General features: G+C 36.1%; 1 protein-coding gene across 1 annotated transcript; it reads right to left on the bottom strand.

The window, feature by feature from the left end:
- Window positions 1–679: 679 nt before the first annotated feature.
- On the bottom strand, window positions 680–16,248 carry LOC122823392 (cadherin-related family member 1). Its single transcript, XM_044102968.1, has 17 exons — window positions 16,005–16,248; window positions 14,953–15,048; window positions 14,186–14,331; window positions 14,052–14,102; window positions 13,183–13,272; window positions 13,014–13,100; window positions 11,641–11,757; window positions 10,696–10,839; window positions 10,517–10,595; window positions 10,324–10,424; window positions 9,436–9,639; window positions 8,948–9,100; window positions 7,917–8,081; window positions 6,073–6,140; window positions 4,710–4,938; window positions 3,957–4,211; window positions 680–2,277 (listed from the first exon to the last, which is right to left on the bottom strand). Exons 1-17 carry the CDS (start codon window positions 16,063–16,065, stop codon window positions 1,735–1,737), a joined length of 2,589 nt encoding a protein of 862 aa, XP_043958903.1. The 5' UTR covers window positions 16,066–16,248; the 3' UTR covers window positions 680–1,734.
- Window positions 16,249–18,676: the final 2,428 nt, after the last annotated feature.

The following is an 18,676-nucleotide window of genomic DNA, read 5'->3' as shown; positions in this document are numbered from 1 at the left end:
TTTGTGTCAGGGGAGCAATTGGAATGACTTTAGAAAATGTGTCCACAAAAAAAGCCTTAAACTTATGGAGACCAGAGACAAAATTACAAAAAAGCAGTGCAAAGGAAAATTGTAATAGTGGGAACGCTTTAGAAGAGATTTGAAACAGTAAATAACTTTTCTTAGTTGATAGAAAAAAAGAATGAAGAAACCCCCCTAGCCTCAAATTGAATTACTATTTTTTTTATCACACCTATAGTCACCATAAGGCATTAAAGGATTTATACCCTGCTGGGGAAGAAGGCGACCCAGAGGAGAAGCAGTAGATGATAGGAAGATCCATCTGGAGGTGCCAGAGGCTTAAAGCACAACATGGCAGATTCCTCTCAGGTCCACCTAAGGTCCATTTAAGATTCAATCAGAAGTGATCAAACCTGATCACATCTGATTAATGATAGTGTCCATTTCTTTTTTCACTTAAGATTTTCAGGGATATTATAACACCTGTTTAAAGTAAACCTTCAGGCTCAGAATGCAAATCAGGCTCAATAATCTTCTGTTTTTTAAATAGGTTTCAATCATGCACAGTTTTTCATTTTTCATTATTGTACTTTTATATGAACATTAATATAATTAAACATAGCTTAATATCACAGAGCAGACATTCAGACTCTACACAAGAACACAACATAGATCAAAATATGTTCAAATATTTATTTAAAATCAAGACAGTACAAAGACAATATAAATTTTTTTCAAAGGACCAGGCAAGTTAAATTCATATTTATTGTATATAGTTTATCTCAACTTATTTAAAATAAGTATAAGTTAAGAACTACCCAGATACGAGTTATGGTTACAGCAATGATATTTTCTTTGCCTACATTGAAAGGCATTTGAGAATGAGATGGAAAGTATCCATGCACAGCTTCTACATGTTTGACAAAGATGCTCCAGATAAACATTTATTTAAATAAAAATCTCTCAGCAACGTCAGCTTGGAAATTTCAAGCATGACAAGCTCTTATCAACAATTCCCCACTAATGGAGTTAGATTTTTTGTAGTCATATAGTTAAAAATAATTCAGTGCTGTACACTTAAAACGGATGCAGGTTCATGTATATAAAAGCATTTTCTTTCCTAGAATTACTCAAGCAGGCTCATGTTACTACAGTGGCACAATGTCTTCATACAAAGGAGCAACTTCTCAGCTTTGAAGCGGCTGATGTAACACAGTAAAAATATCAACACACAGGTCCTTTAGCACTTCATTGTAAAATGTTGCCATATTGTTTTAGCTGCATGCTCCACTGAGCGAAAACACACCTTTCTGTAATGGGAATTAACCAGGTAAAAAAAAATTGTGCTGAAAACACTGCACATTTGTGAGCATCAGACTTTTCGGGATGTTATGCAACTGATGTATAGACACTAAACCTTAGTAATTCTCTCCCAGGACAACTTACAGTAGTGCTTCTTACTGTTAAGATCACATAATCCTCCTCAAGATGTCAGTGTGGTGAATTATCTGCGACTGCACCACTGACTCTCCACACTTCTCTAAATCTAATACAGTGGAGGATGAAGTGCAGCCTACTTCTTTGATATCTGTTAAGACCTAAATATGAGGGGGAAAAAACTCCAACGTTAGATCTTTCAACCAATCATCACAACGGCTGCATGTAAGATAAGAGCACAGAGCCATTGATAAATGGGCTGAGTAATCCTTAAAACAGATGTGTTTGAGGTTCTGTTTAATAATACCCTTGGTTATTCTCATTAATCTTCTGCTCCAGCTTCATTTTAAGCTCAGACACCAATGCAGAACTGATGTTTCCCTCTTTGCGGCGGCCAGGCTTTGCTTTCTTTGAACCTTTGGAGGCCAGTGCACCAGATATGGTCGGGACCGCCCGGGGCCGCTCAATTAACCGAGAGCTAGATGGAGGCGGAGGGGGCAGACAAGGAGCATTAGGAGGTGGAGGCTTCAGCCTGGGGCTGCTGGTTTCCTGCAGTGGGTTGCTTTCTGGGTCACTGATCAGAAACTTCTCTGCTGGGCTGGACAACTTGATGACAGGAATCTTGAATTTCCAAGTCTGCTGGTCCCTGGGTCGCTTCTTAATGATGCGCCGGACTGGCATGATTCTGTTTGACTTTGAGTTGCGCATGTACATGACTGTAGAGATCATCACAGTCACTCCTACCAGTACGAGAATGATAAAAGTGACAATGCCTAAAGCTCTCAGAGGATTGTCCCTACTTTTCATTAAAAATGCTGCCATAGGCCCCTTGAGAGGAGTCTGTAAAAGAGCACAAATACAATCAAGTTGAATCTGAATCAAAGGTTTGGTAAAGCATTCTTACAGAGCATGCAAGCATGAGCGATGGATGCTGCAAAGCACTGACAGAGGAGGCCCAGGCAACATGTCTACTAGTCACGCAAACAGTTTTCCACTCACTCTCATTCTTCTATTTTACTCTGCTCTAATAAATACAACTGCTGACACAAAGCCTAGAACTATTGTTACTAGATGTTGGGAATACGTCTGGCAGTGCGCTGCAATGGGGTTTCTCTGACTGTTTGGGAATCGCAAGAACAATTTCTTTTGACCAGAAATGTGGTGCTTATGTCAGAAAATAGATACAGATACTGGTGCACTTGTTGGCACCCCTGGTAAAGACATATAAAAAAACTTTAAGAAAAATAAAATTTTTGTTGAAGCTGCATAATCTAAAATGAAAATTTTTGAAAAACCCAACATTTAAATTGAGCACAGTTACACACTCATTAACTTTGAAGACTGTGACAGCCCTAAAATATACAGTTTCTGTTTTGATTTTGCATGTTTTGGATTATGATCCATTTGGAAAACCCAATGATGACCCAGTTTTAGCAGACTTCCTCTTCACTGGGTATGGTGGCAAGATAAATATCGGTCCTCATTCAGGCTGGTGCCTAGTACTCAAAAGAATGAGGCCACACTATATGTGCAACGCAGGAAAAGAAAAAGTCTGTTGAGGCCTCAATAATTCTGTCAAAAAAGTAAAGTTTTTAACTAAATTTTTTTTCTCCCAACTGATTAAATTATCTTAAATTATAAATTGGATTTTTCTCAATTTTTCAATATGAGATTATACAACTGTGGTAAAAGGTGATATTATTTTGAGACTTCATCTTCATCAGGGGTGCACACCTTTAAAATAAACTAATAAAAAATATCACCTAGTCAAGTCATGCTCTATTTAAAGAAAAATATTGAGATTATAGGTTTAAAAAAAAATAAAATTTTTTGTAATAATATATTTTTCACTTTTTTGTCATTAATATAGCAAAAATAAAAACACACAAAAAACATTTTCAAATTGTTACAGTACTCTTTTACAGACAACAACCAGCTAACCAATGCTTGGAGCTAGATCTTGAAGTACCGGCTCTGTCTCACTTCATTCTGCGGATCACTTTGATATAGTTACTCTCAGGGTTGATTCTGGACTTTTTCACTGCGTTACAGTACAGGATTGTGGAAATGCAGATGGTCAGTAAAATGAGCGATGTGATAATGCTGGAACAAATTCCAAAAATCGTCAGCGGACGCTTGCTAAGGCCCATGAAGTATGAAACCATTCGACCTTTGATCTGGAAAAAGCACGACCACAACACAGAAACAAAGCCAAAAACATGATGAACGGCGACAAAATGAATGTACTGTGAATATATGGTATTTTAGGAAAACACAAACTTGTGTTTAATAGCTATGAAGTTTCAGAAATATCTAATTTTTATACTTTACATAAAAGAGCAAGACAAAAAAAAACTCAGGATGCAAACAGGATGGAGCTTGTGGAGATGGAGATAAAACAAAGTAACATTAGCATGGTAATGATGCTCTCTGCTTCATACTAAACTGCCTCAAGCTACAGCTCAGGCATGCAGAAGGAGGAAGAGGAAGGATGCTGCGAGTTAGAACAAAAGTCTTACCGCCTCTGTGATATCGATGTTGATCACAGCTGTTGTGCTAAAGGATGGAGATCCCCGGTCCCTGGCCTGGACCACCAGAGACCATTTGCAATCCTTCTGCTTGGTGATATTGTGCACAATCTCCATGGACTTGATGAAAGGCTTCAGCTGGATCTCCCCTGTGTTTGCATTGATGTCAAACGCGTTGTCGGGATCGGCTGTCATGATGGAGTACTCTATGACGTTGTTAGGAGACTCTGCGTCCTCATCCACAGCCTGCATGAAGAAAGAGTTGCAGTGAGCATATTAGTTTTAAAGTCTTCCCACAGAGTCTCAGTTCAATTTAGTCCACGCCTTCCAGTTTAAGATGTAGCTCAATTATTACTGTCACGCTTTAAATTGATAAGAGGAGAGAACATGACATTGAGGTAAAGCAGCTTTCCTGGTCTCCATAAACCAGGAAAGGGTTGTAAGATTGACTGGAAAAATAATTTTTTGATCAACACCAGAAACATGAATGAGAGTAAGCTTGCACTTTTAAAAACACTCCAGGTGAAGGATCTGTCATACTGGGAGTTTGTTTCTTTCTGAAACTCCCTGCAACCTTCCCCGAGTGTACACTATTATTTTAGTACACTATTGAAAAAATATTTAGACAAATGAACATAGAAATAATTTTACAAAATTATTTCTATGTGCATTTGCTTTCTTCAGCTTTCTTCCTTGACCAACTCATAGAGTTTACATTTGTATATAATGATTCGAAAAATGTACCTGAACTTTGACAGGTGTCCCAATGATCATGGTCTTCTCTTGAAATTCCTCATCAAACTCCGGAGGATGGTCATTCATGTCAAGGACGCTGACAAAGACTTCAGCTATGCTGTACTTGCCTTCTGAATCTTCTGCCTTGACATAGAAGTTGTATTTTGACCTCATCTCTGCGTCCAGACTGGTCCAGGGTTGTGTGATGATAAGGCCTGTTGATGGGTGGATTGCAAATCTGCAGACAACACCAGATTAGCTACTGAATGAGTCATTGTCTAAGGTGTTTTATTGCGTGACACCATCGTAAACTACTGGACAGAACTTACAACACCTTGCAAGGTATTGATATTCCTTGAACTCTTTTGTATTTTGACATATACATCCACCACCATGTTTTTTTAAAGCTTATACACTATATCTACTAATAAATAAAGCAGATCTGGACTGTATTTAGTAATAAGATAACGTCTAAAAACATTGTTGTGAAAAATCTCTGACTTTGGCTTTAAATTGTAAGTTTCCAATGTTTTATATGATTGAATTGATATTGCCCAATGAAAAGAGTTCGGTTTTACAATATGTACGATAACATAAACCAGGTGATTGTCTGTCATTGACAGATTTAATACAGTTAATAACTGTGCAGTTGTTTTATTGATTTTTACAAAACTAGTATGAAAAAGGTGCGAAACTGTATGAGTCTTGGCTTTATTCTAGTTGAAGCAGCATGTTATGCTGGCCCCTCGTTAGGATTTTTTGATTTTAACCAAGATTATTTCCCTCTAGATAAAAACTATGTTTAAAATATTAATATACAACCACATAAATACTTAGTTTTATCAAATGTAAATTGGAATTTATTTTTAGTTGATATCTCTGCCATTTTATCTGGTTGATTTTTCTAGATTTTCTTCTCAGTGAAAATTCACAAGTCGCTTTGAAACTGATAACTTTCGCACAATTAATGTTGATGTCTGCAGACGAGCATAAATTCTCACTTTTGCTCTGCTGCGTGTTGCCTGCCTGGCTTTTCAAAGCTACCGTTTTCCGTAGCTCCAGCTGTCACATTGCATGTTAATTGGCTCTGCCTATGTGAGATGAGGCCAGGATGGCTATTTTTAACCCTCCAATCCAATTAGAAGATTAGTCGGTATCTTGCAGCCATTTTGGAGAAAGCTGTTTGAACAGTACGGTAAAGACAGGCTTTCCTGTTTTAGTCTTTGATAAAAAGTTGAATTCAAACCAGTATTGTTGTTGTTGTTGAGCTTAACAAAATCTCCTTACTTTAATCTTTTGTGGAAGTGAGGAAATTTTATATCTGATCAATGATGTAATAATAAACTGGCAGGAGTAAAAGGTTTTAACTTACAAATCTGATCCTGATCCATAAATCGTGTATTTGACTTCACCCCAGGAACCAGAGTCTGGATCATTCGCCTGGAAGAAAAACAAAACAGTACAGCATGTTAATCCATTATGCTTTGTAAAATATGTACACATTGAAATTGTTTATCCAATAATGTGGATGTTACATTGTGACATTTGAACACTATGTGATGATATACGCTATGATTCTTTGAAACAGACATTTTGTTTTTACTTTGTTTCTTCAATTTTAAGAAACTGCTGAACACAGTTAGGAAGTAAATGAATGTGCAGTGTTGTAAAAGCATTTGTTTTGTTTGTACCTTTTTGCACTCAAATGTTTCAGATCATCAAACAAATTTTAATGTCAGACAATGTCAGTATGAGGAAATAATAAAAAAAAACAACAGTAAATTATGTTTTCATTTATTAAAGGGGAACAGTTACCCAAGCCAACCTGGTGATGACTGAAAAATAAATTTCCCCCTAAACATAACAACTGGCTGTTCCTCCAACTGGCAACCTCATCTTGCCAAACAGTCAGAAAATTCAGCCAAATTTGCAACATTAGAATAAGTAGTAGAGTAAAGTTATTAAAAATCACATACTCAGATAAAAATAAAAACTTGCTTCTGAGTAGAAGTAAATTCTACTCAGAAGAATTTGCATCTAAGATGCTTATATCATCTTGACAAAAAGCAACAAAGTATAAGAAAATTAAAAGATTTGTGTAAATAACAGCTGGCATGCAAATACTCAAAGAGTTTTTGTTTGTTGGGAGATGATTGGGTGATGGTTATAAAATCTTAAAACTGCTGAGAGGAAGGATCTGCGATAATGCAGCAGTCTGTCACTGAAATAAATTCCCATTTAAGCAACAGTTTTATGCATGGAGCGGGAGACATTGTCCCACAGTGATGCTATTTTAGCCACAGTTCTTGTGTCTTCCACTAACTGCACTCGGGCGATGGGGACATCCTAGGACAGAGCTGGCCTTCCTGATGAACTTATCAAATTGTTCACTCCCAACCGTAGATAAGCTGCTGCTTCAACAAACTACACCACAGGAGACGGCTGGTGCCACCACAAAGTTAAAAGGTGTGTTTAGGAGTCTGAAGACTTCTGCTCTCCAGAAGACTTCAGTTTCCTTAGCAAGTAGAGTTTGCTCTGATCCTTCCTGTAAAAACCATCAGAGTTGTGACTTCAGTCCAATTTATTGATCAGGTGAACCACCAGGTGCTTTTAAGTGCCCACTATCTCAATGTGAATGTCCAACTTTTAGCCATTTAGATTATACCACTGTGGATGTGCTGGTATGTTTTGGATCATCGTCTCAAACTGCTGGTCAAACATGCTTCTGCAGAATTTATAGCCGTAGTTCCTGATGGACAATGACGCCATCACCACATTTGACTGTCAATATAATCATCTGTCTTAAACACTGCTAGATCAACATTACATAAACTGGGGCACACAGTTTCCAAAATGTCTAATTAGAACTCGACATAATATTTTCACCAAAATATTGGGGATTATCAAAATGTCTGAGATGATTTTATATGTAGCTGTTTTGGTCTGGGACCTCTCCAGTGGATGCCTTTATTGCCCAGAACCTTCCTTATTGCTGGTTACTAAACACTGATATTAAGTAATTTTAAGTATTTTTTGATGATGTGAAAAATTTAAGTAAAGGTAAAAAAATTATTTTCCACATTATACAAAATATCCAAAAAAAATTTTTGATAATAACACATTTTGTATATTTACTATACAAAAATATACGCAAATTTATGCAAGTTTGTGTGCATAAATTTGACAAGAGGAGTGTTTAACCAACAATGGACTCACTGTGACGGACAGAACACTGGAGCCCCCCGGGGAGTTCTCAGGCACTCTGGCGATGTAGTACTCGGATGTGAAAACGGGGACGTTGTCATTTGTGTCCAGCAGGTTGATCACTATGTCGGCCGTCGCACTGAAACGTTCAGGAGTGTCAATCTCTACTGCCAGCAGCTGGAGAGAGAAACGGACAAAGTGACGGGTCAGTTTATTTTATAGTTCAATTGTTTACACAAGGATAAAATTTAAATTAGCACTTCTGAGTCATCTACATTTTATATTCAGGGGGGCTTTAGACATTTAAATTCTCATAAAACATTTGGTAACTGGAGAATAAAGAAAGGACTCCATTTTTGTTTTGAATTGCTTCTAAAATATTTGATGTGAGACTTGCTGCTGATTTTAAGAAATTTATTTCGAGATGAATTTATTGCATGAAAAACTATCAAAAATAAATGCGACATTCATTGCAATTTGAAAAATCTCACACTTTAACAGTAGTTACCTTTACTTTTATTTCTTTGGGGAATAATTATGACGTGACCCAGTTTCTTTCAAACCTCTGACCTCTACAGGTTTTATTAGAATGACAAACATTCAGAAAGATGTTACAGGAGTGGAGAAAAATGTTAAAAGCTGCAGCACAGTGGTATCCTTGGGTCACTGAATCTTCATAACAAGTTTTAGATATTAAATGTATGCTATCCAGGTTTTTGGCAGACATGCCAGAAAAAAAAGACAACAACTTTTTCTGTCTTACCATCATTAACAAAAATATTATGGAAAAGGTGTTTTATGGCAATGACTTAAAGACAGAAGAAAAGTCTGGACTGCAAAAAAGGCTTTCCAGAAAGATAAGGCTTCTTTAAACCAGAATTAATGTTGTCCACAATATTTTCGGCTTTGTTATTCTTTTGCACATACAAAACATCCTATAACCCATTGAAACTATTTTAAAACATAAAACAGTCTCTTTAAGCAGAAGTACAGTTTCTATGTCATTCCTAATAAAATTTTATTGTACACTGACCAGAGTTTACCTTAAAAGATAGGGTTGGTCCCTTTTCAAAGTCTATACCAGATGCGTCCTCCACAATGATGGTCACCTGGGCTTCATTCAGGACCGTCTGGGGAACAACTCGAAGAACTCTACTGGGTCCCACCAGTCTCAGTTTAAATTTAGCGTTTGCCCCCTGAAACAGTCAGAAATGTCTAGTGAATATAAAGGTGCATACCCAATTTATTGTTGTGACAAAACCAGGGTGTAGATGTTTTAGAAATAATACCCATATAAAAAGGTAATTATGATGCCAGATGGAGAGGATAAACATGATGGTTGACAGATTTTCTGAATATCTTTTGTTGCATAATCAGATGTACTGTACTTGAAATGTTGGATAGATATTTATGTAATGCTGTATATAGAGGTATTACAGCATCTGCCAGTGAAATGTCCAGCTTAGAATGAAAAAAAAAATCTATATTTAGGAATTGATCCAATCATTTGATGAAATATTGATGAACTCACCTGATCTGAGTCATTCACTGTGATCTTAAAGCCTCTGAGGATCTCCCCAGCAGGAGGATGCTCATACATGGTGACCTCAAACTTGCTCTGGGGCCCATTTTCTCCATAAAAAGTAGGAGGATGGTTATTAAGATCCACCACCCGGACAGTCACTGTGGTGACATCGTAGTCTAACAGCTGGTTGTTGGATCCGACTTCAAATGCCTGGAGATCAATACGTGTGAGAGATTCACTATAAAATGTTTTTATATTTTGTCATATTTCAATTAAAGTCCCCATGCCTTTTATGAGATTTTGTGTGAGAGGACAGTAAAAGGTTGTATAACTGTGTATTTGTGGATTGGAAGGAAAATGAAATTCAATTTCAGTCACATAGATGGACAGATTTCCTTTAGGCGTATCAGAGTAAATGATGCTGGATACATACGTTCACCACACTTTTATGATAGAGATTTTTTCAAAATGTTGAAAACCATATGGCTCCACTTCACAGCTGTGGACTACTTTGTGTTGGTCAATCAGACTAAAATCCCGGTAAACATATTGAAGCCTGTTCTTGCATATTAGAAAAAAATTTAAGGTGTAAGGATTTCTAGGCTCAGAATGAAGACATTGTGCATTACACTTAAAGCGCATGTTGACACCACACTTTTCAGATTTTTTTTGTTGAAAAGAATTGCCGCCATTTATTATTTTACTTCTACGTCTTAATTTTTGTGCTCTGTAATCACATAAAATCAAGTCTGTGATTGACAAAATGAGAAAAAGTGAAATTTAGTTTATTTAATTTTGGTTCACTTCTGGTTACTTTTGCAAGGCACTGTTTGTCTGAAAGGTGAATACACCCGAAAAAAAGTGATTGTGGTGGAATAGAAAAAAGAAAGTTACCTTTACTTTTATTTCATAGAGTTCATTTTTCAGCAGAGATGGAGGAGTTGTTAGAGTAATGCATCCACTGGTGCTATTTATGTCAAAAACACCATCACTTCCTGGATGAAAGCATGTCAGATCAAGAAACGTGGTATTATTAACAACAAGAAGCTCAACTAGAGATATATTTTTTGTAAATTTTCATTCTTACCATTCACAATGGAATAATGGATAGGGTTGGGATTGCTTTGATCCCCGTCTTTAGCAGACACTGTGTATATTTCAGAGCCCTGAAATTACAAAAAAAAAAAGAAATAAAATATAAGTAGTGGGTGAAGAAAGAAACAATATTGTAAAATTTATGTTGCATATGGAGAGCAAAGGTCTTACAGGGACAGAGACTTCATAGATGTACCCAAAGTATGGGGTTCCCACAAAGGATGGGGGCATGTCTTGGGCATCAAGAACATTGATTGTTACAGTAGCCGTGGAGGTCAGCACCTGGTGCCTCCCTTTGTACTTTCCACCTCCATCCTGTGAAAACAAAGGCACTTCACTGCACTCAAATTATTCTATTTAATACGAAACAGCATGCTTTTAAAAAATATGATTTGAATGTGACCCTCTCCTTTAATGTGGTGGTATTACTGTGACCCATTCAGAGATGGATGATGAAATAAGGAAAAAGGCTCAACTCTACATTTACAACTAATCATTTTCAAAGTGAGGTCATTCAGAGAGACGTGGCACAAGTTCCTGACTGCTGTCATAACGATAAAGTTATGGCAAGAGACACTTAAAAAAACAACCTTTTTTGGCAAGTTGAAAATAACTTTTAAAATATTCCTTATAGCACAACTTTCAGTAGGTTATAAGAAACACAAAATGACTTTCATACTTCTAAACTAAGTTATTACAATTAGTGGTTTCAATAAAATAATTTCTAAGGGGTAAAAACTCATAAAAATATATGGGTGTAAAGATTATGCTGCTGTATTTTTGATCAATGTTTATCAATCAGACCTTTATAACACATTGAGTATTTATGACCTGTCATATAGACAAAAAAAAATACTCATCAAGAATAAAAATAGATGTCTATATAAACTGTCACAGTATTCCTGCAAGTGAGAGAATTGTTGGCAGAAACAAATCTCACCACTTTCCAAAGCAGCTAATTAAAGCTCAGTAGCTTTTGCATTGATTTAGTCACCAAGGCTTTGCTTAGGTATTGCAGTATAAAGTACTTCAAAAAAGACATGACTTAAATCTGAAATGTTTTTACGATAATAGTAACTCCTAATGACTGCAAGTTCAGTGAAAACAGCTGCTCACCTTTGCGACCACTGTCACAAAATGTGTCGGTGTGGTCTCATAATCCAAAGTCTCGCCAGGTTTTACTCTGAGGATCCCGCTGTGTCCATCTATAGTGAACTTGGCAAATGGGGAACTCTAAAGATTTAAGAAATCAAACAGTTATTGGGACAGAAACGAGAAGCAATCAAGCTAATGCTAATGCATTATTTGCTCTCAGCAGTTTTAGCCATGGACAGATTGATTTGACATTTAACACATGAATTATAACAAACACAGCATTGCCAGTATTTGGGCCTACACCAGATCTGAGCTCCCATTAAGCTCTCAGTGCTTTGCTCAAATGTAATTGAAATTTAATCCACTAAAGTAACGCTATTTCCAGACTGCTCCCTTTGGTATCAGATTAATCTTCCTCTTTGTCACTGTCCCATCACTCGATTCCTCCGTCCACATGGCAGCACAACTCTCATGATGACAGCTTGACCTCTGTTCCTAACCCTGAATGTTAGACCAGCTGCTGGCACCACCATATGTGAAAAGATGATGCATGCTTTTAAACTGAGTGAAACCCCCCCCCCCAAAACAATAGTAAACATAAAACTAAATGCATAAAAAAGAAAGACACTGTGTTAAATAGTAACACGGCTTTGGAAACAGAGATGTCAGGACAAATTTATTTGTTTGAGAATTCGGAGGTCGAAAGCTACAAAGAGCTCAAATGTCATTAATTAACATTAAATTCAGCTGGATTCCTCAAAAGAGGGCTGAGGGAGGTGGGATGAGGTTATCTTGAGTTACTTCCTGTGCGAATAAAAGCTGCTACAGTTTAAATATGAGAGCTTTTCAAATTGATATGGGAGTGAAGATAGTAGATTCAGAGCTTTTAAAATAAAAAGGAAGAAAACCTTTAGGAAACATTTGTTTGTTATAAACAGGAATCATTGTTTTCGCTATAGAAAGTACTCCTGGCTCAGTTATTCTGTGATTAGCTGGGTTCCAGGACAGAGTTAAGCCTTCCATTTAGTCTGTGCACTTTGTGTTTTTCCATCCATAGAAGGTACTTCTGGGTCAGTTCTTCTACAAGTAGTTATTCTACTTTTCTAATGAAGCTACTGATGAGAGCAAGTATTGCTACTATTTGTTTTTCTTACAGATAAAACACATTTCTGGCTAAGTGATTCTATAGTATTTGTGTCTCCTGGTTTTCCAACACACAACTGGTCAACTCAGCTGGCTGTTCATGCTGAGGCAGGTTTTTCAAGAGGTTCTCTCCATTAAAACAGAGCGGTTTCTTTCCACTTTAGCCATGTGCTCGATCAAGATGAAAGAGTTATATATAGACTCAAAGTAAAAACCTAAAAAATTGAACAAACAGCATTCTGAAAAGTTACCTGCAGATAATATGAAACACTGCCTCCTGAACCCAAGTCCTTGTCCATAGCATGGACTCTGTAGATGCTACTTCCTGGAGCAGTGTCCTGGAAAAGAGACTTAACTTTATGGTCAGGTTTCAGACATAACAGTACAAATTGTGAGGCTTGTATTAATTTGGCACGTTACCTCTGGAACATCAGCGATAAAAGGCAGACTTTGAAATTCTGGTGCCTCATCATTGGCGTCTGTCACAAACACTCTCACAGTCTCAACAACCTGTGGACAATAAAAATAACAAATTCTTGTCTGTGACTGAAAAGAAAATTATTTCTTATTGTAAGTATGAAACAGATTTAAAAAAATACTTTTATGTTTTAAAAGTTCAGCCATCACTCATAGGATTCAGTTATGTATTATTTTCTGATCACACTGTTTTCAGTTTACATAAACAGCCAAAGTTATAGAATGATAAACTTCAGAAAGCAAGGAAAAAATAGTTTAACCTTGGAGGGTTAAACTATAAGGCCAGTTACTCGCTATCCAAACTGCAAATATACTGGAGGGAAAGTATGTTATTGACAGTCACTCGTTTTGCATCAAAAATACAGAAAAATATGTAGCAAATAATGTCAGGAGAACAGAAAAAAATAATCTAAATGAGTCAGCATAAATAAATAAAAGCATTCAGAAAAAGTATGAAATTATGTTCTCCAATTAAATTTAAGAGGAAACAACACTACTTTACATAAATAAAACTCTATTTTCTATTTTAAGTCGGCAATATTGTGTATAATGGTGACACATGTACAACTTCTAATTAATTTATTACATTAGTTTTTAATTTATTGAATTTGAATCTGTTGTCACAAATATGACATATTAGCACCATTAGTCAAATCTTTTTATGAATAATTTCTGGTGACCATCATGAGACCTTACACCTAGTGTCTTCATGACCCAAAGCAACAGCACAGCAGTGCAACTTACTGCTGTATGCTGTAAGTAGTTCAGAAACAATAATAATCGAGCAAACAAAATCCACACAGCAAACTTACTTTATTGCGTCCATCTGTTATGCTGACAATCACTGAGATTTCATCTTGTTTCTGGAGAAAGAATATGATTACAGTTGATTTTGGAGAAAGGGCTAGCTTGCTTAAAAATCTAATGTGTCCATCAGCAGGCTCACCTCTCTGTCCAGCTCCTGAATTAGAGTCACGTTTCCTGATTTAGGCTCCACCCTGAAATATTCAGTGGATCCTTTTTCAAATGTGAGGTCGTATCGTACAGGATCCCCCTCTGGATCTGTCCCGTTCAGGATGTATATCTGTGTTCCTGTCAACCACCAAACACAGGTCCGAATTTAAGGCTACATTTCTGAGAAGCATAACTTGAAGTTCATAGTTAATTTATGAGTAGTTAAGTCAGATCAGCTACTGGATGAATAATTTTTATTTAGCTGCTTTCTGATTTAATCAACCCTGTCCAGCTTTGCTGCCCTGCAGAAGGAATAAATTCCCACAGCTTGAAGGTACCACTACCATGTGTCAGGGTAGGAATGCATGTACCATACATTTTGTATGTAGGCCAAAGATTTAAATACAAACCCTTGCCACATGCATTTTTCATACTTTTATTTGCAAAAAAGGATTGAAAATTGTGGCTTAGCTTCCTCAGCTCCATAATCATGCATTACTTTGTATTGGGGGTATGAATACTTTTGCAAGGCACTGTGTTGTTTTCTTCCTGCAACGCTTCGACGTGCGTCACAATCCTAAAGGTATTATAACTGTGATTAGCTGCAGCGCCAGTACATATTCGAGAAATTTCCGACCTAAGAACCAAACAATGTGCATTGAATTTTTTTCTCTGACATATGTCATTATAAAATCTGTCACAAATTATTCAAATCTTAACATAGAAAGGAGGAAACATTCAAAAACACAGTGGACATACCAACAGGTGTATCCTCAGAGATGCTGAACAAGGCCATGTTCCCACTTATGCTGCTAGGACCGTTGTCATAGAAATATGGAGCATAGTCTGATTGCCCTGTATAACAAGACGGATAAATAAGATGAATAAAATACTCTGAGAAGGAAAAAACAAGCAAAGAAAGGTGTTCAATGCACTCCATAAATAAGATAAATTACACAAATCATATAGATGTTATTCAAGATTATGTTCAAAACATCCATGAGTATTCTTTATGAATAATTGCTAATTATGGACTATGAATAGCTGCAGTCATTCACTAAGAACACCATAAATCCTAGACAAGAGTGGGAACAATGGAGTTATATCCTGTGTGTGTTATGCTCTCTGTATATTTATATACAGCTCTGGAAAAAATTAAGACACCACAAAATGATCAGTTTCTCTGATTTTACTTTTTATAGTTATATATTTGAGTAAAATTAACATTGTTCATTTATTCTATGAACTACTGACAAAAATTCAGAAATTCCTAGAAAAAAATTTGTATTTATTTGCACAAAATGAGAAACGGTCAAAAATAACCAAACAGATACAATGCTTTCAGACCTCCAATAATACAACAAAAACAAGATCATCTTCTTTTAGAAACAATACTACTACTGTTTTAACTCAGGAAGAGTTCAGAAATCAATATTTGGTGGAGTAAACAGGAGGTTTTCAATGGGGTTCAGTACTCTGGTCTCTACATTTTTCCCAGAGCTGTTTATATACATATTTATAAAATTTTATCGGATAGCCTTTGTGCCACAATCCTAGTCCGACCGAATTAAAGAACATTTTTCCAGGATCAGCATAAGAAATAATTTATCCATCCATGAATTCAAGTTTAATAGTTCAAATTCAAATGTATATATCAAAATACGATGAAGTAAATAACACACAAGCAGCCTGAACAGTCTACTGTAAGATGGACATCCCCTCTTTATGCTAGAGGATTAAAGAGATAAGAGCAAGGCAAGAAGTCTTAACCACACACACGCACACAAGCAAAAGAAAAACAGCAGTCTTACCCAAACTGTAGTGAAGTAGCAGGAGAAACATGAATGCGTGCGTTTTCTTGTATTTCTTCATCCTGGCGCGGAGCTAAGGCTTGGCTGGCTCATGTGGAAGGCTTGGTGGAGGGAAAGCGAGCGGTGAGTGTCGTGCCCTTCTGGAGATGTCTCGGCAGGCTCAGAGAGGAGAGGCTGGGGCAGATTCTCAGGCACTAATCCAGTGACGCATCCCTTCTCTTTACAGGCATCTTCTGCCTCACTGCTTGTGCTCCAACCTATCCAGGGAGGCAACAAATGCAAAGATGGGAGTTCAGGTTTCACACGTCGTGGTGTGAAAATTACACTTCTACACTCACGTGACAATCTGTACATGGGCTGCCTGCATCAGTGATTACTGCTAATTCAGTTTCTAGCATGCTGTTTAGTTTTGTGACAGGGAGTCGCATTATCAGGTGCACTGGGGTTCATGTGTTGCGAGTCAGAGCCAAGAAACTCAACTGACCTGTGTGTTTACTAAGGTAGGTGGTTATGTCACATTTATGTTTTTGTCTTACCAAACCACACCACTTTATGAATGAAGCACTTCAATACCAAGAGAAATACTAACTACAGGACAGTCTAATAAAAACATAACTAATAAACAAACATATATAAATATGACTTGACATTAACCATGAAATCATGATCTAATATAAATTTGTTATGAAAGTATTACTGATTAACTTTAAAAAAATTATGTAGCTTTATGTTAATAAAGCTGAAGTTGTCATAACCAAGACATTTTGAATAATGTCAACTTTGTATTAAAAGTGTCATGATTTACCGAATGACACTTTATGACAATAGTAATAAATATTCATGAAGACTTACTCATGTTCACGACAGGTGTTATGTCATGTTTATGACGGTATCATGACAGTCTTATTCACGACCCGTCAAATAAAGTATTACCCAAAAATCTGTGTGTCTTTATCCCACATACAGTGAGGAAGATGGCATTGCATTCAGATTTTTTATTTTATTTTTTTTTATCTTGAATGGCTCTGGTGTTTTATATACAATAAATCAAATTAATTTGTTTAAATGTCCCAATTAAATATGCTCCATTTGTTAAATTAACAATGGAAAAAGTGGAATTGTTCAGTCATAATCTTAAGACACACTAAAAAAAAAATAAAAAATTGTTGCATGCTGAAAATGATGCTTTTCATTATGCGTGGTTGATGACAGTTGTTAAACGTCATGCTTTTTATTTTTGAACACTGTTTTCCACCTTGGCCAGAAAAGAGAGAGAGAGAGCTTTTGCACCTTGTCTGAAAGAAGGTGTCGAGCGAGTGAACAGTTGTGTGACGTCTCAGAGAAGAGTGTGAACTGTACTGACTCATGCTGAGGTGCAGAGTGCACACCTCCTGTATTCACAGCTATAAAAATAGTCTCCAGCTGAATATTAGTCAGTAAGTAGATAAAGCAGAAGAGGTGGAGAAACACAGTGAGGATAATAGAAAATATGTCAGAAAACAAATTACCCATTTTCTTTGAGAGTCCATGCATGCACCATCACAGGAGATTATTATATGTTACACAGTAGTGTTAATGATATTAAACTTTTGTTTCATACAAGAAACCATTAAACTCTTGATCAAAAAGTATTTAATATTTAGATTTTTTTCGTTCAAATAAATTGATGTTCTAATTTATTGTTATTACTTTTATCAGTAGAAAATGGAACATTGATTAACATATTTGATGTGTATTCATGACTGATGATGCCATTTGACAAAATGTAATGTTTATTGGTTGCTCACAATTGGTGGCTATGATGTTTTAATGATAAAGCACTTTGAACTTTACAATAAAGCACTTTGAACTTTATAATAAAGCAAACTGTTAAAATGTGACTAATTTCACTGTGTAATCTTGATTAAATAACTCAGTAAGATTTAATTATAGTTTTAGCAGAAGCCTGCAATCTGGTCAGACTGACCAGTAATCAGACTGAAGCCTGTTCTCTCCCTGCAGAAAAAAAATAAAATATATATATATATATATAGTTTTAGCAGAAAAGAAATGCAAGTGCAACCCATTAGAGAATTCTGTTCAATAGTATTATATTTCAGTCATTATAATTTCAGTAATATAATGACTGAAATTATAAGTGCAGTCATTATACATGACTGAACTGTTAATAATACATTTTTATCATTCTATTACTATTTAATTAGATCATCAAGTAGAATCTGTTAGAATAAGAAAAGAAAACAAGGGTAATGTGCCCTCGAAATACAAAATGTTAACTCAGAAATTATAAATAAATGTCAAAAACTTTATTACATCATTGCCAAGTTCTTACATTAGTTTCAGTGCATTTCAAATGGTCAAAGTAATTACGTTATTAGCATGTTATTAGCCTTGATCACAGCACTGACTACTACAGGGACCCAAAACAGAGTCTTCACTAGCTTTCATAGTCATTAGCAAGACATTTTAAGACACTTAACTTTATTTTAATTAACAACCGATATTTTGCTATCTATATATTTTTTTGGCAATATTTTAGTGTAAATCTGTGTCCTAGGAAGCCATTACAGCAGAAATAAAAGGCAACATTTATATTAGAACAATTCAACTGCAAAGCTATAATAAAGTTTACTATCCATGTTTTACATTGACGAGATATAAAAAATAATGTT

This window comes from Gambusia affinis, linkage group LG20, assembly GCF_019740435.1.
Source record: "Gambusia affinis linkage group LG20, SWU_Gaff_1.0, whole genome shotgun sequence".
In the NCBI taxonomy this organism is placed as follows: domain Eukaryota; kingdom Metazoa; phylum Chordata; class Actinopteri; order Cyprinodontiformes; family Poeciliidae; genus Gambusia; species Gambusia affinis.
Note: the sequence above shows the minus strand (reverse complement) of the source record. Positions and strands in the feature narration are given on the sequence as shown.

Excerpts from the sequence above, each read along its gene's own strand:
- LOC122823392 (XM_044102968.1), bottom strand. The coding sequence starts at position 16,065 with ATGAAGAAATACAAGAAAACGCACGCATTCATGTTTCTCCTGCTACTT. Across the intron at positions 13,101-13,182 it reads TTATCGCTGATGTTCCAGAG|GACACTGCTCCAGGAAGTAG; the intron begins GTAACGTGCCAA and ends TCTCTTTTCCAG. Across the intron at positions 10,596-10,695 it reads TCTATGAAGTCTCTGTCCCT|GGCTCTGAAATATACACAGT; the intron begins GTAAGACCTTTG and ends TTGTAATTTCAG.